The sequence below is a fragment of the Sander lucioperca genome, chromosome 19 (assembly GCF_008315115.2).
Source record: "Sander lucioperca isolate FBNREF2018 chromosome 19, SLUC_FBN_1.2, whole genome shotgun sequence".
Classification (NCBI taxonomy): Eukaryota; Metazoa; Chordata; class Actinopteri; order Perciformes; family Percidae; genus Sander; species Sander lucioperca.
This window is the reverse complement of record NC_050191.1, coordinates 3,107,007-3,123,014: the sequence shown is the minus strand read 5'-3', so window position 1 is coordinate 3,123,014 and position 16,008 is coordinate 3,107,007. Positions and strand designations below refer to the sequence as shown.

General features: G+C 42.0%; 1 protein-coding gene across 7 annotated transcripts in view; it reads right to left on the bottom strand.

The window, feature by feature from the left end:
* The window catches only part of LOC116067514 (gamma-aminobutyric acid receptor subunit rho-1-like), a 43,797-nt gene that overhangs the window by 15,249 nt on the left and 12,540 nt on the right, over positions 1-16,008 (bottom strand). For 3 of the 7 annotated variants that reach the window (XM_035995488.1, XM_035995489.1, XM_031323984.2), the window contains 6 exons: positions 13,023-13,246; positions 8,239-8,321; positions 7,795-7,935; positions 7,556-7,708; positions 6,801-6,997; positions 3,223-4,002 (listed from right to left, as the gene is read on the bottom strand). In XM_035995488.1, the coding sequence (XP_035851381.1) occupies positions 3,715-4,002; positions 6,801-6,997; positions 7,556-7,708; positions 7,795-7,935; positions 8,239-8,321; positions 13,023-13,246 (1,086 nt within the window). In that variant the 3' untranslated portion in view covers positions 3,223-3,714. Of the gene's footprint in view, positions 1-3,222; positions 4,003-6,800; positions 6,998-7,555; positions 7,709-7,794; positions 7,936-8,238; positions 8,322-13,022; positions 13,247-13,335; positions 13,404-16,008 lie in introns of those variants that run through there. The other 4 variants (XM_035995487.1, XM_031323983.2, XR_004895916.1 and 1 more) reach the window with 3 other exon arrangements.

The window sequence follows — 16,008 nt, the reverse complement described above, 5'->3', positions numbered from 1 at the left end:
ACTAACTTTCAAAGGTTGTAAACTTATTTCCATTCGGAAGTAAATCCTTCTGCTTTTACCCCTTGATAAGTGCCAGCATGTTTTCCATTGGAACAATTTGTTTATAGATTTAGATTTGAATGTTAAATTGCTAACTATTTCTGATTGGCTACTGTTAGTGTTTGTAATATCTAATTAAAGTTTGAATGTTACATATCTAGTCGTTCTGATTGACTGCTGTTACCTAATTTTAATTGAATGTCAAATGGTTGCATTTTTTAAACACCTGTAAATATAATTTCTATATTCACATCTTTTTTGATACCTGGGAAACTAATAAATATGTTGTTTGTCATTCAATGATATGATTTTTTGATTATTTGTGATAACAATAGTAACAACAATAATAGGCTTAATATTAGGGCGTAATCATTAATATTCGGGGCAACTAGCCTACATCTTATTTGATGGGGGGCGATTAGGGACCTGGATAATGGATAGGGGGGCTCCTGGCACAAAAAAGGTTGAGAACCACTGATCTAGCCAGTCAAAAATAGTCGATCTCCGAATGCAACGTAACAGGGAGGAGAGTAAAGATGGAAAGCTCCTAAAGCTTAGTTCCATATAAATGCACGGATAATTTGTTGTTTTGTCGTTAGTGAAAAACAATATTGACCTTGTAGTTGAAAAAGGAGCCTCATATAAGAATGACATTTCCTCCTATGGAGTCCGGTCATTCACATTTGGAGATCGACACTTTTTGACTGACAAAGATGGCGGATAGCGTAAACAGCTAAAGTGAGTCGTTCAAAACCTTTCTTTTTAGTAAACTCTGGGTACACAAACAATGTTCTCAATGCTGAGTTCATGTGTAGAGCCCCTGGTGATACTTGGAGCAAAGTTTCATGTTGTGTCGAGCCTTCTTAGTGTTTTAAAAAGCCCCTAGCTCTCCCATTCAAAAGGCCATTTGACCGAAAATGAGAATACGGTAAATCTTAAAAGTGGCATTTATGTCCTAATTATAACTTTAAACTTTAAACGAAAGTTTGACTAGGGTACATGTCAAATCATCAACATTCTAATCTGGATTACTCAGTTATCCATATGGCGAACCGGGCCCTGGCTGCTACAGAATAACCACACACACCTCTACACACATCAGTTGGGTCGGCTATAGTCTTGCATTGCCAGACCTTCCTGTGGAGGAAGGTCTGGCTAGTCCACACAGCATTCCGGACGCCCCAGTGCCACTGCAAAATAGTCTTGGGAAGGAACTTGTTTTGGTGGAACGTGTACTTTCAAAAGTTGTTTTAGTCGTGCAACAGAAAACTCAGATCTCAGGTCGGCTGTAACTCAGTATTCTGCCTATTTATGCGGGACCTGATGGATTACCAAAACTTATTAATCATCTTTTCCAACTTTTAATTTTAAATTTTTATACACCCGTGTTACATTTTAAGATATGATGTCACCATTTACAACATGAAATACAGTATTATGTCTGAAATGCTGTCAGATTGATGCGATCATAGAAACGGTTTCAACAAACTATTTAAAAAAATAATAATTCTATCATCATTGTAGTAATGAAATGATGAAAAAACAGACACATTACATCACATTGTGACACGATACACCATCCAGACAACAATATGATTTCCTGAAGAATCATCTTTTTTTTAAGCTGCTGTCGTCCTGCTGTCGCATTCTCGTGAACGGGTCCGTATGATATCGTAAGAAAATGTATGCACACCAAAACGTATGATATCCCACGAAAGTAGGAGACCGCCGGCTGGTCACGTGACGCCAGCTGACTACGAGCTCCATGACACAGAGCGGGAGTTGCTAGTTGTTTAAGACGCTACAGAGCTTCGTGGCGCTGGCTACAGACCTCCGTTGTATCAACGGTTGTTGGTGTTTCAGTTACCCGAAAATAGGTGACTTTGAGTCAGGTACAAAGCACCGCAAGCTGCCAGTCGTTTCGGCGGACATTAAGGTTAAATTTAGTCCACAAAATATAAGTGTTTTGCTGCGATGAAAATTAGAATAAGATTAGGCACCAAAACGACCAGTTAAGATTAGGAAAAAGATCGTGGTTTGGATAAAAACACTCTTAAGGAGCACACATTTCCTGGGTGAAGGGCTGTAGTTTTCACTGGGAAGCGAACTCCGCTCTCTGACTGCCGCGTTCTTATACAGCGGCCGTCAATGTAGTGAATACAGCAAAAAAAACGTGGAATGCTTACGAATTACAGTGCTAAACTTTTCGTAGTTTTTTGAACGAATGGTTCATGAGAACAGGCTGTGTCGTCATGTGTCTTGGAGACACCCACACTGTCCTTGTGCTCAAGACCTAATGCTTTGCACTTGCCATTGCGCTTGCTTGAATAATATACGTAGGACCCTGTTAGTGAAAGATGGACCTGTCCATTTATAAAATTTGACAACCAAACAAAGCAGAAGTGGTCAGACAAAAAGTTTACACTCCGTATTTAATGATGCACTGCCACAATTTGTTTCAAACCCTTGATTAGAACCAGTTAAGAAAAACCCCAATTAACAACTGGCAGTATTGACGCCCAAATAAAGCTTTGTGAAGCGTTTTCTTTATTTTGAAATTGCCATTGTGCTTACACACCAACCAGATGGCTGACCGTCGGCAGAAAAGGCAGTCGGACTGATCAGTCGGGTCCCCGAGGTCCAAAAAAATGCCTCAAAACACACTGAGGTGACGCCGACTTGAGTGTACGCTGTGCGCATGCGGGAAACGTAATACGTCTCCATATCAGCAGGCGGCGCTTCTCTGTATTGTTTCCCAGAAAATGAAAACCGGCAGCTGATAGGACGAACGCGTCACGTGGGTCTTTTTTCTCCGGAAATTCACAGCCGGTCTGTCATGGCGGCTTGTTCAGAATACGTTCTCATATTGTACTAAAATAGTTCACCGAAACGTGTTTCTGAAAACATTTTAAGCGAGAAATAGGCCATGCAGTTGCTGAATCTGTCTTCATTTCAGATTGACAAAAGTCAGTTTAAAAGATTTTCGTCAGATTTTGAGAGGCTCATCCGCTCGCCATTTCCGGGTGGGTCCCGACTGCCCTGTCTCCGACTTGTCAGGTCGGCCCAAATGAAGGCCGACGGCTCCTCAGATGGATGATGGCACAGAACACACCGAACAGACTCGAGTCACCGACCTCACCAGACGGTCCGACGGCCGATAATCGGCTCTGTGTGTCAGCGCCCTTAAACCAAGGGTGCCATCTAGTTGGGTCAACAAATACAACAAATGGTCTATGAAGCTTAATTTGGACATCATTAACTGGCAGATTACAACTCTTAAATTCCAAATTTCCAGACACAACTGCACCATGACAAACATTCAACGTCCTTAAAGGACACGTTACAGAACACAAACCGTATCAAGATGAAGCCACATTGGGAAGTTGTTGTGCTTTGATTAGCTGACTAAAGATTTAGCTTTATTGCTCCTGTTCCATGTCCTCTGGGATTCAAGGACCGAGGTGAAGTAGAATGTGTTTGGGGAGTTAGGTCTGCCTTAAGATGTACACCAGTTATGTTTTCCAATTGAAGTGTTCCATCTTCTTTCTTTCAAATCTGAAGACACAAAAGCTTTAATCTGCAAGCTGAGTGCACAAGTCTGCAGAGATTTTTCACACTTTAGTTCAAAATGTTCAGACCTCGGTTACCCACAAGTCTGTTTGAGTCCCATTTGTGTTAGGAGTAACTAGACCAGTAGATGATATTGAAAAGTATGTAAGATCCAGGAAAGAGGACCCGGGAGTACTTGTCTATGACATGCGTGTCGATCCAGACGTTGCTGTAGGCGTTGGAGCCAACATGGCCAGTGACCTGGTCGTTCTCCATCCTTAGCTCCACCAGCATACTCTCCTGTTTCAGCCCGTTCACTTCTGGCATGCCATAGTTCCCTGTCGTGTTGGCATTCACCTCACTGTAGCTGGCTGACATCATGCCAGGATGGGCCATACCACAGGTACATGACAGCTGAAAGTACAAACGTATATAATGGGTTTTCTAAAACATTACTTGTTCCCAAAACTTGTTAGCAATGCAACAACTTTTTACTTCATAAAAATACTTGGAATTTATACTATATGATGAAATTATTTAATGTTGTTTTGGGGGGAATGTGATTTTATGAATGAATAAGACAATAATTGCTTGAATAAATATATTTTTTGCAATGTAATGACTACTGCATGACTACTAATAACATCAGTAATATTCAATTTGGTAATTTACTGCCCGTCATTTTTTATTTCAAATTCTGAATATTGTGGCTGAACAACTTTTCCACTTCACAAATATCAGCTAGTATTTAGGTTAAAATTTAGACTACAGACTACAGTCCACCTCTAGAGGCCCTGTGAGGCTGTATTTAGGCACAGTGGTTCTTTGAGAATGCTACCATGCACACAGTGACACGCTGATGCTGACATTTGCCAGTGGTTTGGAGGATTCATCCTCTGGGAACTTTGAATAAATGGCCCAAAATTGCATGGCAATCAAAGCATAATAATAATAATAATACATTTTATTTATATACCACTTTTTAAAGTACTCAAAGACACTGTAGGCCTACAGTAAAACCAGTATATTAAGCACAATAAAAACAAGTGAAGCAGAAAAAACAGCAAGTAACAGCAGGTGAGATGTAATATTAGAGGGTAAAGGCTAATCTAAAGAGGTGTGTTTTGGTAAGTGATTTGAAAGTGTCTAGGTCAGTACAGTCACAGATGTGTATAGGTAGGGAGTTCCAGAGAGAGGGGGTTGTGATAAGGAAAGCTCTGTCACCCCAGGTACGGTGCTTGGTCCTGAGTGGTGAGGAGAGGAGGTCTGTGTCGGAGGAGCGGAGGTTACGGGGGGATTATGGCGGTGGAGCAGGTCTGTGAGGTAGGATGGGGCCTGGTTATGGAGTGCTTTAGTGGTGCGGAGGAGGACTTTAAACTGGATGCGTTGGGGAACAGAGAGCTAGTGGACATTCTGGAGGACGGGGGTAATGTGGTCACAGGAGCGGGTTTGGATGAGGAGGCAGGCAGCAGAGTTTTGGATTTGGACATTTTGAAGTTTATTTAGGGCTTTGGCAGAACCATAGAGTAGACTATTGCAGTAGTCAATTTTGGATGTAATAAATGCATGGATCTGAGTTTCAGCAGCAGAGAAGGTGAGTGACGGATGGGCCAAGACAGGCAATGTTTTTCAAGGTGGCTAAAGACAGTTTAATAGTTGTTGAGATATTTCAATATGCAGTCCCTCCAGGATTTCGCGGCCTTTTTTTGAGATTGTTGCGGCCCAAAATGCCTGATTTCGCGGGAGCTTTTGAAAAAAATTGCGATAAAAGTTGCGATGTCTTTTATATGTTTGTTGCAATGAAGTTGCGGGAGACAGTGAAAGTTGCAAAAAAGTTGCGATTTTCTTTTTGTATAGTTCTTTAAAAATAAAAAGGAAACTTGTTTTGGGGAGAATTAAACTACTCTGGGCTGAGATTTCCTAGTAACCTTACCAAAAAGGCTCAGGATGCTGCAAATGTTGGTATAATATGAAAATGGCTGGTGGATTTAAGAAAAAAAATAATAATTTATTGAATCAATCAAATTTGAACATATCTGTCAGTGGCTTGTTGATCTTTACATTGTTAGTTATTTTCCTATCCTGGCCTGGGACACACATTCATACGGTTTGATAAAGTACTGACTTTAACTTATCATTGCACTTACAATAACGAGCGTAGCTGTCCTCAATTTAGGTCATTGTGTCGTCTCATCTCCTTTTTCTCCTGCATCCACCGTGTGTGTGTTGTTTGTGTGCAAGCATCAGTCGTGGGGGGGTACGGAGCAGCAGCCCCACCCGCTGCAGAGAGCCGACAGCCAGGATGGAAACGGCAGCAACTTCAGCGACTTTTAAATCGTTTAAGTCTACATTGATGTTAAAATGTATACAGGTTGGCAGGACGGTCTGAAATGTTTTGCACGGTCTTTCGCTGTACGTTTTGTTGGTAAATGAGTCACACACACGTCTCGTCTTCATATCAAAAACAAGGAAATGATCAACCCGTTCTCACTCCCGATTGGTCATTGGCTCTCAGAGTGCACGTGGGACTGCTGTGATTGGTTGAAGTCGCGGGAAACTTCAGGTTATTGGTCAAATGTGCGGAAAAGTTGCGGTGATTGGTCAAAATTGCAAGTCGCACCAAATTCGCAGTGATTGGTTGAATTCGCGTGAATTGCCGCTATCGCGACATCGCGAAATCCTGGAGGGACTGAATATGGACAAAAGTAGTGGACTGACTGACTAGACCAGGGGTCAGCAACCTTAGGCACGCGTGACACAATTGACACGCGGTAGCTCAACCAATGGCGCACTAGCAATAAGTGTGCAAGAGTTTTTTTGGAAATTTTCCAATCTGCATGCCAAATGACCTCTTTGACACCTATTGACAGGAGCACAGCCTGTTTGATAGTTTGATTAACTTTTTCCCCATCCGCATTCTGCGAAGACAAGCCCAACTCTGCCTCTGATTCACAGAATGCCTGAGCGGGCTAGGTAGATGATAACAGGCTTAATGCTGACGTCGCACACTGATTTACAAGAACATTTTAAAATGGCACTTCATATTAAAGAGGTTGCCGACCCCTGGACTAGACCAACCAACCACACAATATCGCCATTCCTAGAACCGTGTCACTACTGTGGTTAAAAACATATGGTGCTTTTATGACTTTAATAAATTCACATGTACCTCGTGGCATCTATGAGCATGGAGATGATTGACTGGTACTAACCCTCTCTCGGAGTGCCTTCTCCTTGCGTTCTTCTAGAGTAGACAGGTAGTTGACTGCAGCGTACTCTATCACCGACAGGAACACAAAGACAAAACTGACCCACAGATAAATGTCCACAGCTTTGATGTACGACACCCTGGGCATGGAGGCATTGACTCCAGTGATGATGGTGGACATGGTGAGCACCGTAGTTATACCTAAAGCAGAACAAGTTCAGAGCAGGTGAAACCAGACTCATATCTGATCTGTTGAAGTTGTGTTGTTGGGGGTAATGGGGGAACATTTGTCTGAGAAGAAAGTACTAATGCCCCCGTTTAAGAAGCTGCCACTTTCACTTATTTTCTCAAAATACAATTGTCGTGTCAGGTATGTACCGTGGACTTTAATAACACCTTATACCAGGAGCACCATCTAGTTAGTTCAACCAATACAATAAATTGTTAATGAAGTTTTGGACATCAGTACTGTAGAGATGCAGAGCTGTAGGACTGTTCACCTCCCTACAGACCCTATTAGACCCCAACCACAGTCTTTGGAAACTGGACTAGTAAGTCACACCAAATCACATTTGATTGATTGATTATATTATTTTATGTAAGTCATCTTTGGGCTTCCATAAAAGGGTTAGTGAAAAAATGTGAAAAATTGTCCTAATCAGCTCAACAGCTAGAACTAAGAACTAATTCCAGCAATCACCTAACTGACTAACTAACTTGGTGCTTACCAATTAGCCAACAACGGCCAAGCACTCTTACCTAGTGGCACTCTGGCAGGGACGGCCCTGCGGTCGATCCAGAAGGACACCCATGACAGCATGACCATCAGAGTGGCTGGGAAGTAGGTCTGCAGCAGGAAAAAGAAGACGTGACGCCGCAGAGTGAAGTTGATGTACAGACGGTTGTACCAGCCTGGAGAAGAGATGATGTTAGCAGTCACACAGACCTAAGGTACTTTAGGCCTAAATTAAACGCAGCTCTGCACTTTCTGTCAGTACCTGTGCTGCTGTAGAAGGCCAGCTTGGTGGCAGTGTGAAACTCCTGGATGAGGAACTGGGAGAGAGAAATTCTCTCGTCTGTGTTTAATGACCTGTTCCCTTTCTTCCAGTACAGCATCATGTCATCATCTGTATACGCATCTGGAGAGAGAAAAAGCTGAAACTAATATCTGTGGCACAAATGGTATTGTAGCTGATATGAAAATAACAGCCAAATGAAGACTGTACAATGCAGTAAGAACAGTCTCCAGTCTTTTATAACAATTTGGCATTTTCTTGATCTAGCATATTCATGTGGTTATAGAAAACATGACAAAAGGAGAAATAATCTTGCTTCTGCCACTACAGAAACACTACAAATGTCACAGGAAATATTAAAATGCAGTTGGTGAATACTGTAACCAAAGAGGAGAGGATAAAGCCACATGAAGCTTGATCACTTACAGCTCTCTATCTCCAAAGAGCAGGTCTGTGTGTCGAGAGGAAAGTGACTTAGATCCATGCTACACATGGATGTGACTGTCACCCTGCAATGACAAAACAAAGCTGTAGTGATATGATGATTTTTTTGTGTTCCAGAGCTCAAAAACAACGTCAGGTATATATCCGCGAAGGGGTTGACAAGGTTGTTCATCTTGGAATACAGTTCTGGTCAATATTATTGGCACCCTTGAATTTTTTTGTATAAGGGACCGTTCGGTATTTATGGAATGGACCACCGGAGGAAAATAGGGGAGGGTCATGTCTTTTTATTCTTTGTTGAGGGGAGGGTCATACAATTTTTTTGTCTAGGGGGGAGGGTCACCCAACTTTGGTATTCATGAGAACAGCAACATTTCAAAGTGGCTTGTTTGGTGAATATTTATCCATGTAGCTCCATGTAGCTCTCTCAGTCTCGGCCCCTATCGCTAGCAGATGGATCCCTCCCTTTTTAGTCAGCCAGACAATTTGAGCTGTAGCTTTGAGACCGTGGGATTTCCCAAACTGAATAAATCCCGCTCACACATATAAACATAAAACTGCTTTGCTAGCTCCATCGTGTTGTAACTAAGAAAATAATTTTATTCATTAGCATGATTGTCATACTGTTTAGTTCAAAAACATCCGAAACACCGTACGAAAACATAACGGACCAGACGCAAGCTTTTATTTTGAAAAGTCAAAGCTTGCGGACTGCACCAAGCCGGGAGGGCATGAGATGGAAGGTCTCTAGGCTGCAGCCATACCCGACTCAAATATCCTTTCGGTCCCGGTGATATTTATATATAAACGACAGCGTTTTCAAGGCATTTGAGAAGGAAGGAGTGGTAGCATGCAAGCTCCCAAATTGACGCTCTTCTGAGAAATGGAGTTTTGGATAATGTTCAGCTTTGGCAGCTTTACCTCTGTGCTAAAATATACAATGACTGAGGAAGCCTAGTGACGAGTCCATAGCAACCACTGTTGAATTTATTTCCCAGTGTCCTTTGTTGAATGGTCTCAATATTTTTTTTTATGTGAATACTAGTTTACTAGATGAGTACCTTAGTATTTGAAGTAATGCAGGAAGTGTGCATTTAGTTTCCATGCTTATTGTGTTTCCACAACAATGTTAGTGAGTAAATCTACTGAAATGGCCACCACACCATAACAGAGGTATAACGTAAGATGAGAATGCAGAGATTTAGTCACATATGTCATGGCTGTAAAAAAACAGTGGCTGTCTGTATCTCTAACCAGTACAGAAGGCATCAATACATTGTTGGGGAGGGTCATCCCTTTTTTCCATATCATCTTGGAGGTTCATCCAAAATGTATTGCTGGTGAAGGGAGGGTCTGGTCTATTTTGACTAAAGATCACAAAACTCCTCCGGTGGCCCCTGAAATAAATAACGAACAGTCCCTAACCTATACACAATATCTTCAGAAATAAATGGCAGTGTACCAACTTTTTATGGTCAGAATATTTGACTATGAAAAAACATAGTCAAACACAAATGCAGAATTTACACACATGAGGAAAGAGGAAATGTTAGCGCCGTTTGACCAGTCACTGACTTTCAGCACAGCAAACTTCTTCCTAATAGTCCTTGGGCCTTGGAAAGTACTACCCCTGGTGTAGGTGACTTTTTCTAAATTTAGACCTTGGCTCCTTCACCTGATATGCAGGTAAGCTTTCTGAATTCCTGAATTGGTTCCTAGCCTAGGATATGAGTTCCTGTGGTTGAAACATACTATGAAGACTTTGCAAATCAGGCTACAACAGAATAATAATCTAAACCTTTATAACAATACAATTTGGCAATAGTGTTCACCATTGAGGATTACCAAACTAACAAAAGAAACAAATAGAGATATTTTGAAGGCTTCACTATGATTTAGGAAGTAGTGAGCAAAAATATACATTATGTGTGACTTGTAGTAACTAGGCTAAGCATTACAAAGACCCTTTAGTTCCCCTTCAACCAATCAAGTGCTGTGGAGTGAGATTAAATGCCCGATGACTTCTTTACTATGGGCCCATAATGCATGTCTAACCTTTGGCAGAGCATTAGCCTTTGATATCCGCAGGCAAATACTGAGTTGGTCAGGGGTTTCAGCAGAGATTTGATTTGAAATGAAAAAACATAATCCAGCTCATAGGACGAGATACCGCTACACGGTGTGCAGGCAAGGTCTACAACCTCGTCATCCTTACTCGCCAATCTGCCTTAGTCTGGAAAATCTCCAACCAGCACCAAACCCACACAGATTAACCCAGGCTATGTGATCACTGATGAGTATGCTTATATCTACCGCTTACCACCAACTACTCTTCCCTCATACACACAGTAGACATACACTAGCTAGTAAAATATTATTATGCCCCTGCTATCAATCCCATATCTTTCAATCGCCCTCAACATTTAGCTATTTTCAGATCAAATAGTGAACGTTGGTGAATGCAGATTTATAGATGTGGATGTTATCAATTCAATTTAGTTTGTCCTAGTCCATCAGGGAGCGGTATTATGCCTGAGTGGTCATAACAGGAGACAGATGGCCAGGCCAGCTGTTAATCTCTGTCAGGCTCTGTAATGTGGATTAAAAAATCCACTATCTTGGCTCCTATCTCTCGTCAAAATTACAAGGTCTTGCTCAGCCGTATTAGCGGTAGTAATTGGCCGAATGTTATCCCCTTAAATACACAACTTGTACTGGGGCAGTTGGTGACACTTTGTCTTGGCAATACAGCCCCCAGCAATTATATTCCTAAACACCCACTAACATTATAACCTGCCCAACCTAAAAGTATTACATGTACTATATGTATCTAGTACTCAATAAAACAGTGAACTAAACTTAGCACAAAAAGTAAGGAAATTTGTGTTTGGTAGATTATTTCTCTGTGGTAACAATGCTTTTTGGCAATAAATCATATGCCGTTGGAAAGCCTGTTTAGTTCCCTTTCAAATGGTGCCCCATTTGTAAGGAACATGCATGTGTGGGATGAGCAGCAGCGCTGAGTATGTGGGTTGCGCCCATGAAAAATGTGCCAAATCTTCTCTGCCAATGCCAAACAGCTTATTCTGCCATTGACTCGTTTCGTGTTTGGTGGATTGGATGATTGGAGTTTGAATAAACAAAACATATTGGCAATTTAACAATTCATTCATTTCACAAACAGGAGCCTCAGTAGCGTGTGGAAGAACCATACACAGCCACAACAGCCTGGCACCTCCTCCTCATGCTGGTCACCAGCCTGGTCACACACTGCTGTGGGATGGCATCCCATTCTTCAAGCAGCATTTGTTGCAAGTCAGCCAACGTGGTTGTGTTGGTCACTCTGGCACGAACAGCACCCCCAAGCTGATCCCACAAGTGTTCAATGGGGTTGAGGTCAGGACTGCTGGCAGGCCATTCCATCCTCTCCACTCCCACATTCTGGAGGTAGTCTCTGATAAACCCCGCCCTGTGGGGGTGAGCGTTGTCATCTTGGAGGACAGAGTTCGGTCCCAGACTGTGGAGATGTGGGATTGCCACTGGTTGCAGAATCTCAACTCTATATCTCTCTGCATTGAGATTGCCTCCAATGATGACAAGCCTTGTTTTTCCAGTGAGGGAGATGCCGCCCCACACCATCATACTGCCTGCACCAAAAGGTGTTACTCTATCGGTGCAGCAATCAGCATAACGTTCTCTGCGTCTTCTCCACACTTTGACCCTACGATCCAACTGCTGTAGGCAGAATCATCCAATCCACCAAACACCAAACGAGCCAATGGCAGAATAAACTGTTTGGCATTGGCAGAGAAGATTTGGCAAATTTTTCATGGGCGCAACCGACATACTGCTGCCATCCCACAAATGTATGTTCCTTACAAATGGAGCACCATTTGAAAGGGAACTAAACAGGCTTTCCAACGGTATAAGATGTATTGCCAAAAAGCATTGCTATCACAGAGAAATAATCTACCAAACACAAATTTCCTTACTTTTTGTGCTAAGTTTATATTAAAATGCATATTGTGGAACTGTAGTGTTAAATGTGGTTGTATTAATTTGCTTGGCTACGTAACACTTTGTTATAGATGTTTTTAGGTAACACCTATGGTATACACAATTTTGAGTAGATCTAGAAAGTAGACCATTTTCATTGCAGACATTTTGGCAGACTGTCCTCACTAAAAAACAGCCACATAGGTCGATGTGCAAGCAGCTTATAATGTTAGTGCTATGGTGCGGCTAGTGGCCGTAGTAATCATTGCGAGTGCGACCAAGGAACATACAAGTAAGTAGGAGCCCCATATTCAAGTAGGGAAGCTGGTCAGGGTGGTGTACGCATGCAAAAACACATGCTTTCACACAGGAGACTGGTGTTTATGTCCCATGCGAAACCAAAAGTCAACGGTGACTATTTAATGTTATGGACGTGCTCACGTCCGTGACTAATTTTAAGCCAATCCATGATCTTTTCCTAAATCTAACTACGTTTTTGTTGTTGCCTAATCTTAAGTAGTTCCTTTTCACAACATTAACTACGTGTTCAAACTGCAACCCTTACATTAAATAGAACGGTCACGTGATTAAAACTGCCACCACCGTCACGTGTTACTGTCACGTGTTTAAAACGGACACTGTGGGGCAATTTCACAACGTTAAATAGAACGGTCATGTATGTTGTTTTGGGAGTCATTGGCGTACACGTTATGTACTTTCAGTTGTTTCATTCATGTCGAGTGTTGTGTCATGCAGACAGGTGGAATTACCGGAGGCTGTAGAGGACTTTGCCATCTGGGTAAAGTCGCAGCATGACGTTGTCAGTGGTTGTGTCGTGGATGAAGGACTTCTTAGAGTGGACAAAAAACAGGTCAGGTACCCAGATTTTCTTCACCAGGCGGCTATCGAAGGTCATGCTCAGGTTGTTGTTGCTTCTAAAAGACAGACGTTCATCTTTCCAGTAGTGCCTCAGATACAGGGTCATAGTGAAGTCCTTAAACAAGAAAATAAATATTGGTTACATTATTATCTCAACTAACAACATGCATGAATTTTCTTACTTAAAGTGTGTTCCAGACATACCATATCGACCTCTGAAATAGCATCCAAACTTTCAACCTGAACATCCACTCCAACAGAGACTGCAGGCCCTTGAAAAATATGCAGCAGTTTACAAAGGTTCATTAAACTGTAATTTACAGTAGTGTTGACATGAGTGTTAGGTTCAAATACAGCAGCAGACAGTAAGAGTGCAGATGTAGCCCAGGTGGCTCAATCGGAAGTCTGGATTATCTGGGTTTATTTGGAGAATGTGACTCCCTTTTAATGCCAACAATTTTGCCTCAAACAATCACTTCTGTTCTCTTTTATCCAAATCCCTATCAAAACAGCTGGTTGCAGATTTCCCATAAAATGGCACACAGCCAGTGGAGTGAGTGCTCTAATCCTAATTGACATTACAGTAGACCTACATGCTGTTTTTTCCCATCATTTTACTTTTTTAAAAAGGGCTTTAGATTATTTACATGGTCAAAGTAGTTTTACTTCAACCATTGATGGGAATGTTTCCCTTAGCAGTTATTTTAACCTGAGCATATATTTTCTGAGTGGCTATTTTCTGAGTGGCTACACAAAGCCTGACATCATAGAGAGGGGTTAGACGGGATGGATGAACTATAATGTTATATAGGTTCAGGGTGCGATTTTCTGAGGTGGATGCGTAGGATTTCCCCCTTTCTGGTCTACATATCCCTGCCTCTGCTGAATTATTTTTTTATCCCCGGTGGGGACAAAATGTATCCCCCCCTCAAAGTGATCAATGCTACTTTACCAATAGACCATATCTATTATACACCTAAAATAGAAGTATTTAAAACTAAATAAAGCGCCGTAACATGAACACATAGTGCCATAGAAGGATCATATCCAAGCAGAAGTTGCTGGTTGTATTTGGCCGCTGCAGAGCTCCGGGACGCCGGCTACCAGTTGTTTAGCCGCCAACAGGTGACTGCGAGCCGGCTACAGGCACTGCCAGATGATGGTCCTTCCAGGGGCCGTGGAAGTTGAGTTTAGCAAGAAAAAATGAGCGTCATGCGGCGATGACAGTTAAAGGTCCCATGGCATGAAAATTTCACTTTATGAGGTTTTTTTTAACATTAATATGAGTTCCCCCAGCCTGCCTATGATCCCCAGTGGCTAGAAATAGTGATAGGTGTATCCTGCTCTGCCTTTGAGAAAATGAAAGCTCAGATGGGCCAATCTGGAATCTTGCTCCTTATGAGGTCATAAGGAGCAAGATTACCTCCCCTTTCTCTGCTTTGCCCGCCCAGAGAATTTGGCCTACCCATGAGAGAGAGACATCATGGCTTTCAAATGAGCAAAGTGGCAGTTGGTCAAGGCCACACCCCCACCCTCCACCTTGCCCCCCTCTCTCCTCCTCAATAGCTACAGACACAGAAATGGCACATACTAAGGAAAGCTCATAGTGGGACTGGCTCTAGTGGCTGTAATTCTGCACCAAGGCTGAATTTTGGAAAAGAGACTTCAGATACAGTATTAGGGGACCACTAAGGCCTATATAAAAGAGGCTTCAGATACAGTATTAGGGGACCACTAAGGCCTATATAAAAGAGACTTCAGATACAGTATTAGGGGACCACTAAGGTCTATATAAAAGAGACTTCTGATACAGTATTAGGGGACCACTAAGGTCTATATAAAAGAGACTTCAGATACAGTATTAGGGGACCATTAAGGTCTATATAAAAGAGACTTCAGATACAGTATTAGGGGACCACTAAGGCCTATATAAAAGAGACTTCAGATACAGTATTAGGGGACCACTAAGGTCTATATAAAAGCATCCAAAAAGCAGCATGTCATGGGACCTTTAAGTTTAGTCACCAAAACGACTAGTTAAGTTTAGAAAAAAGATCGTGGTAAAAACACTACCGAGGAACAAACAAGCGTTTCCTGGGTGAAAATATTTAGTTTTTGCCGCATAGGTTTTTTACTTTGTGTTAAGTTACTTTGCACACACCTGTCTCATTAATCATTGAGGTATTTTGAAAACAGCGTATGCATATCAGGGTAAGGGAACAACTCTCTTAGTCATGTGTTAAAGGATACCTAAGCACTAGGGTGCAGAAAAAAAACCAAACAGAAATGCAGGTTTTTATCACCAGCCTATTGCTCTTTTTTTCTCTATGCCGTTTCGTGCTGGGCAGGTAGCGTACACAAGGCTCATCTGTACTGGAAATGGCCACTTCTGGTTTTATTTAGGTGTATGGTGGGTTGGGGTTGGTGAGAGCAGTGTGACTCATACAACCTGTGTGCAGACAGAGAACCAAAACGATGATCCTACACATGTGCAAAGAGTAGATATGTCTCTGTGGATCTACCAGGAAAGGTGCTATCAGTTAATGCAGCTTTCAGTGAACCTAATGTGTACACCTCCCGAATCTCAACAACACATTGTGCCAGCCTGCATGGTAACCAAGCTGATTGGATTAGCCAACCTGGTGTCAGGAGGTGGTACGAAATGGCTGTTTGAAAAATACTATATGTTGCACCACACCTTGCACTCACAGTATTCACTTTCCTTTACGGATTTCCAACATTTTGCATTAAAAAACCTCCAGTTACTAATGAGACTAAATCCAGTAATTATTTACTACTAATAACTATGTGAGATTCATAGGGGAAATGCAAGTGTGAAAATTAAAAAGCACACAGACTCTGGCTTGGAGCGCGGCT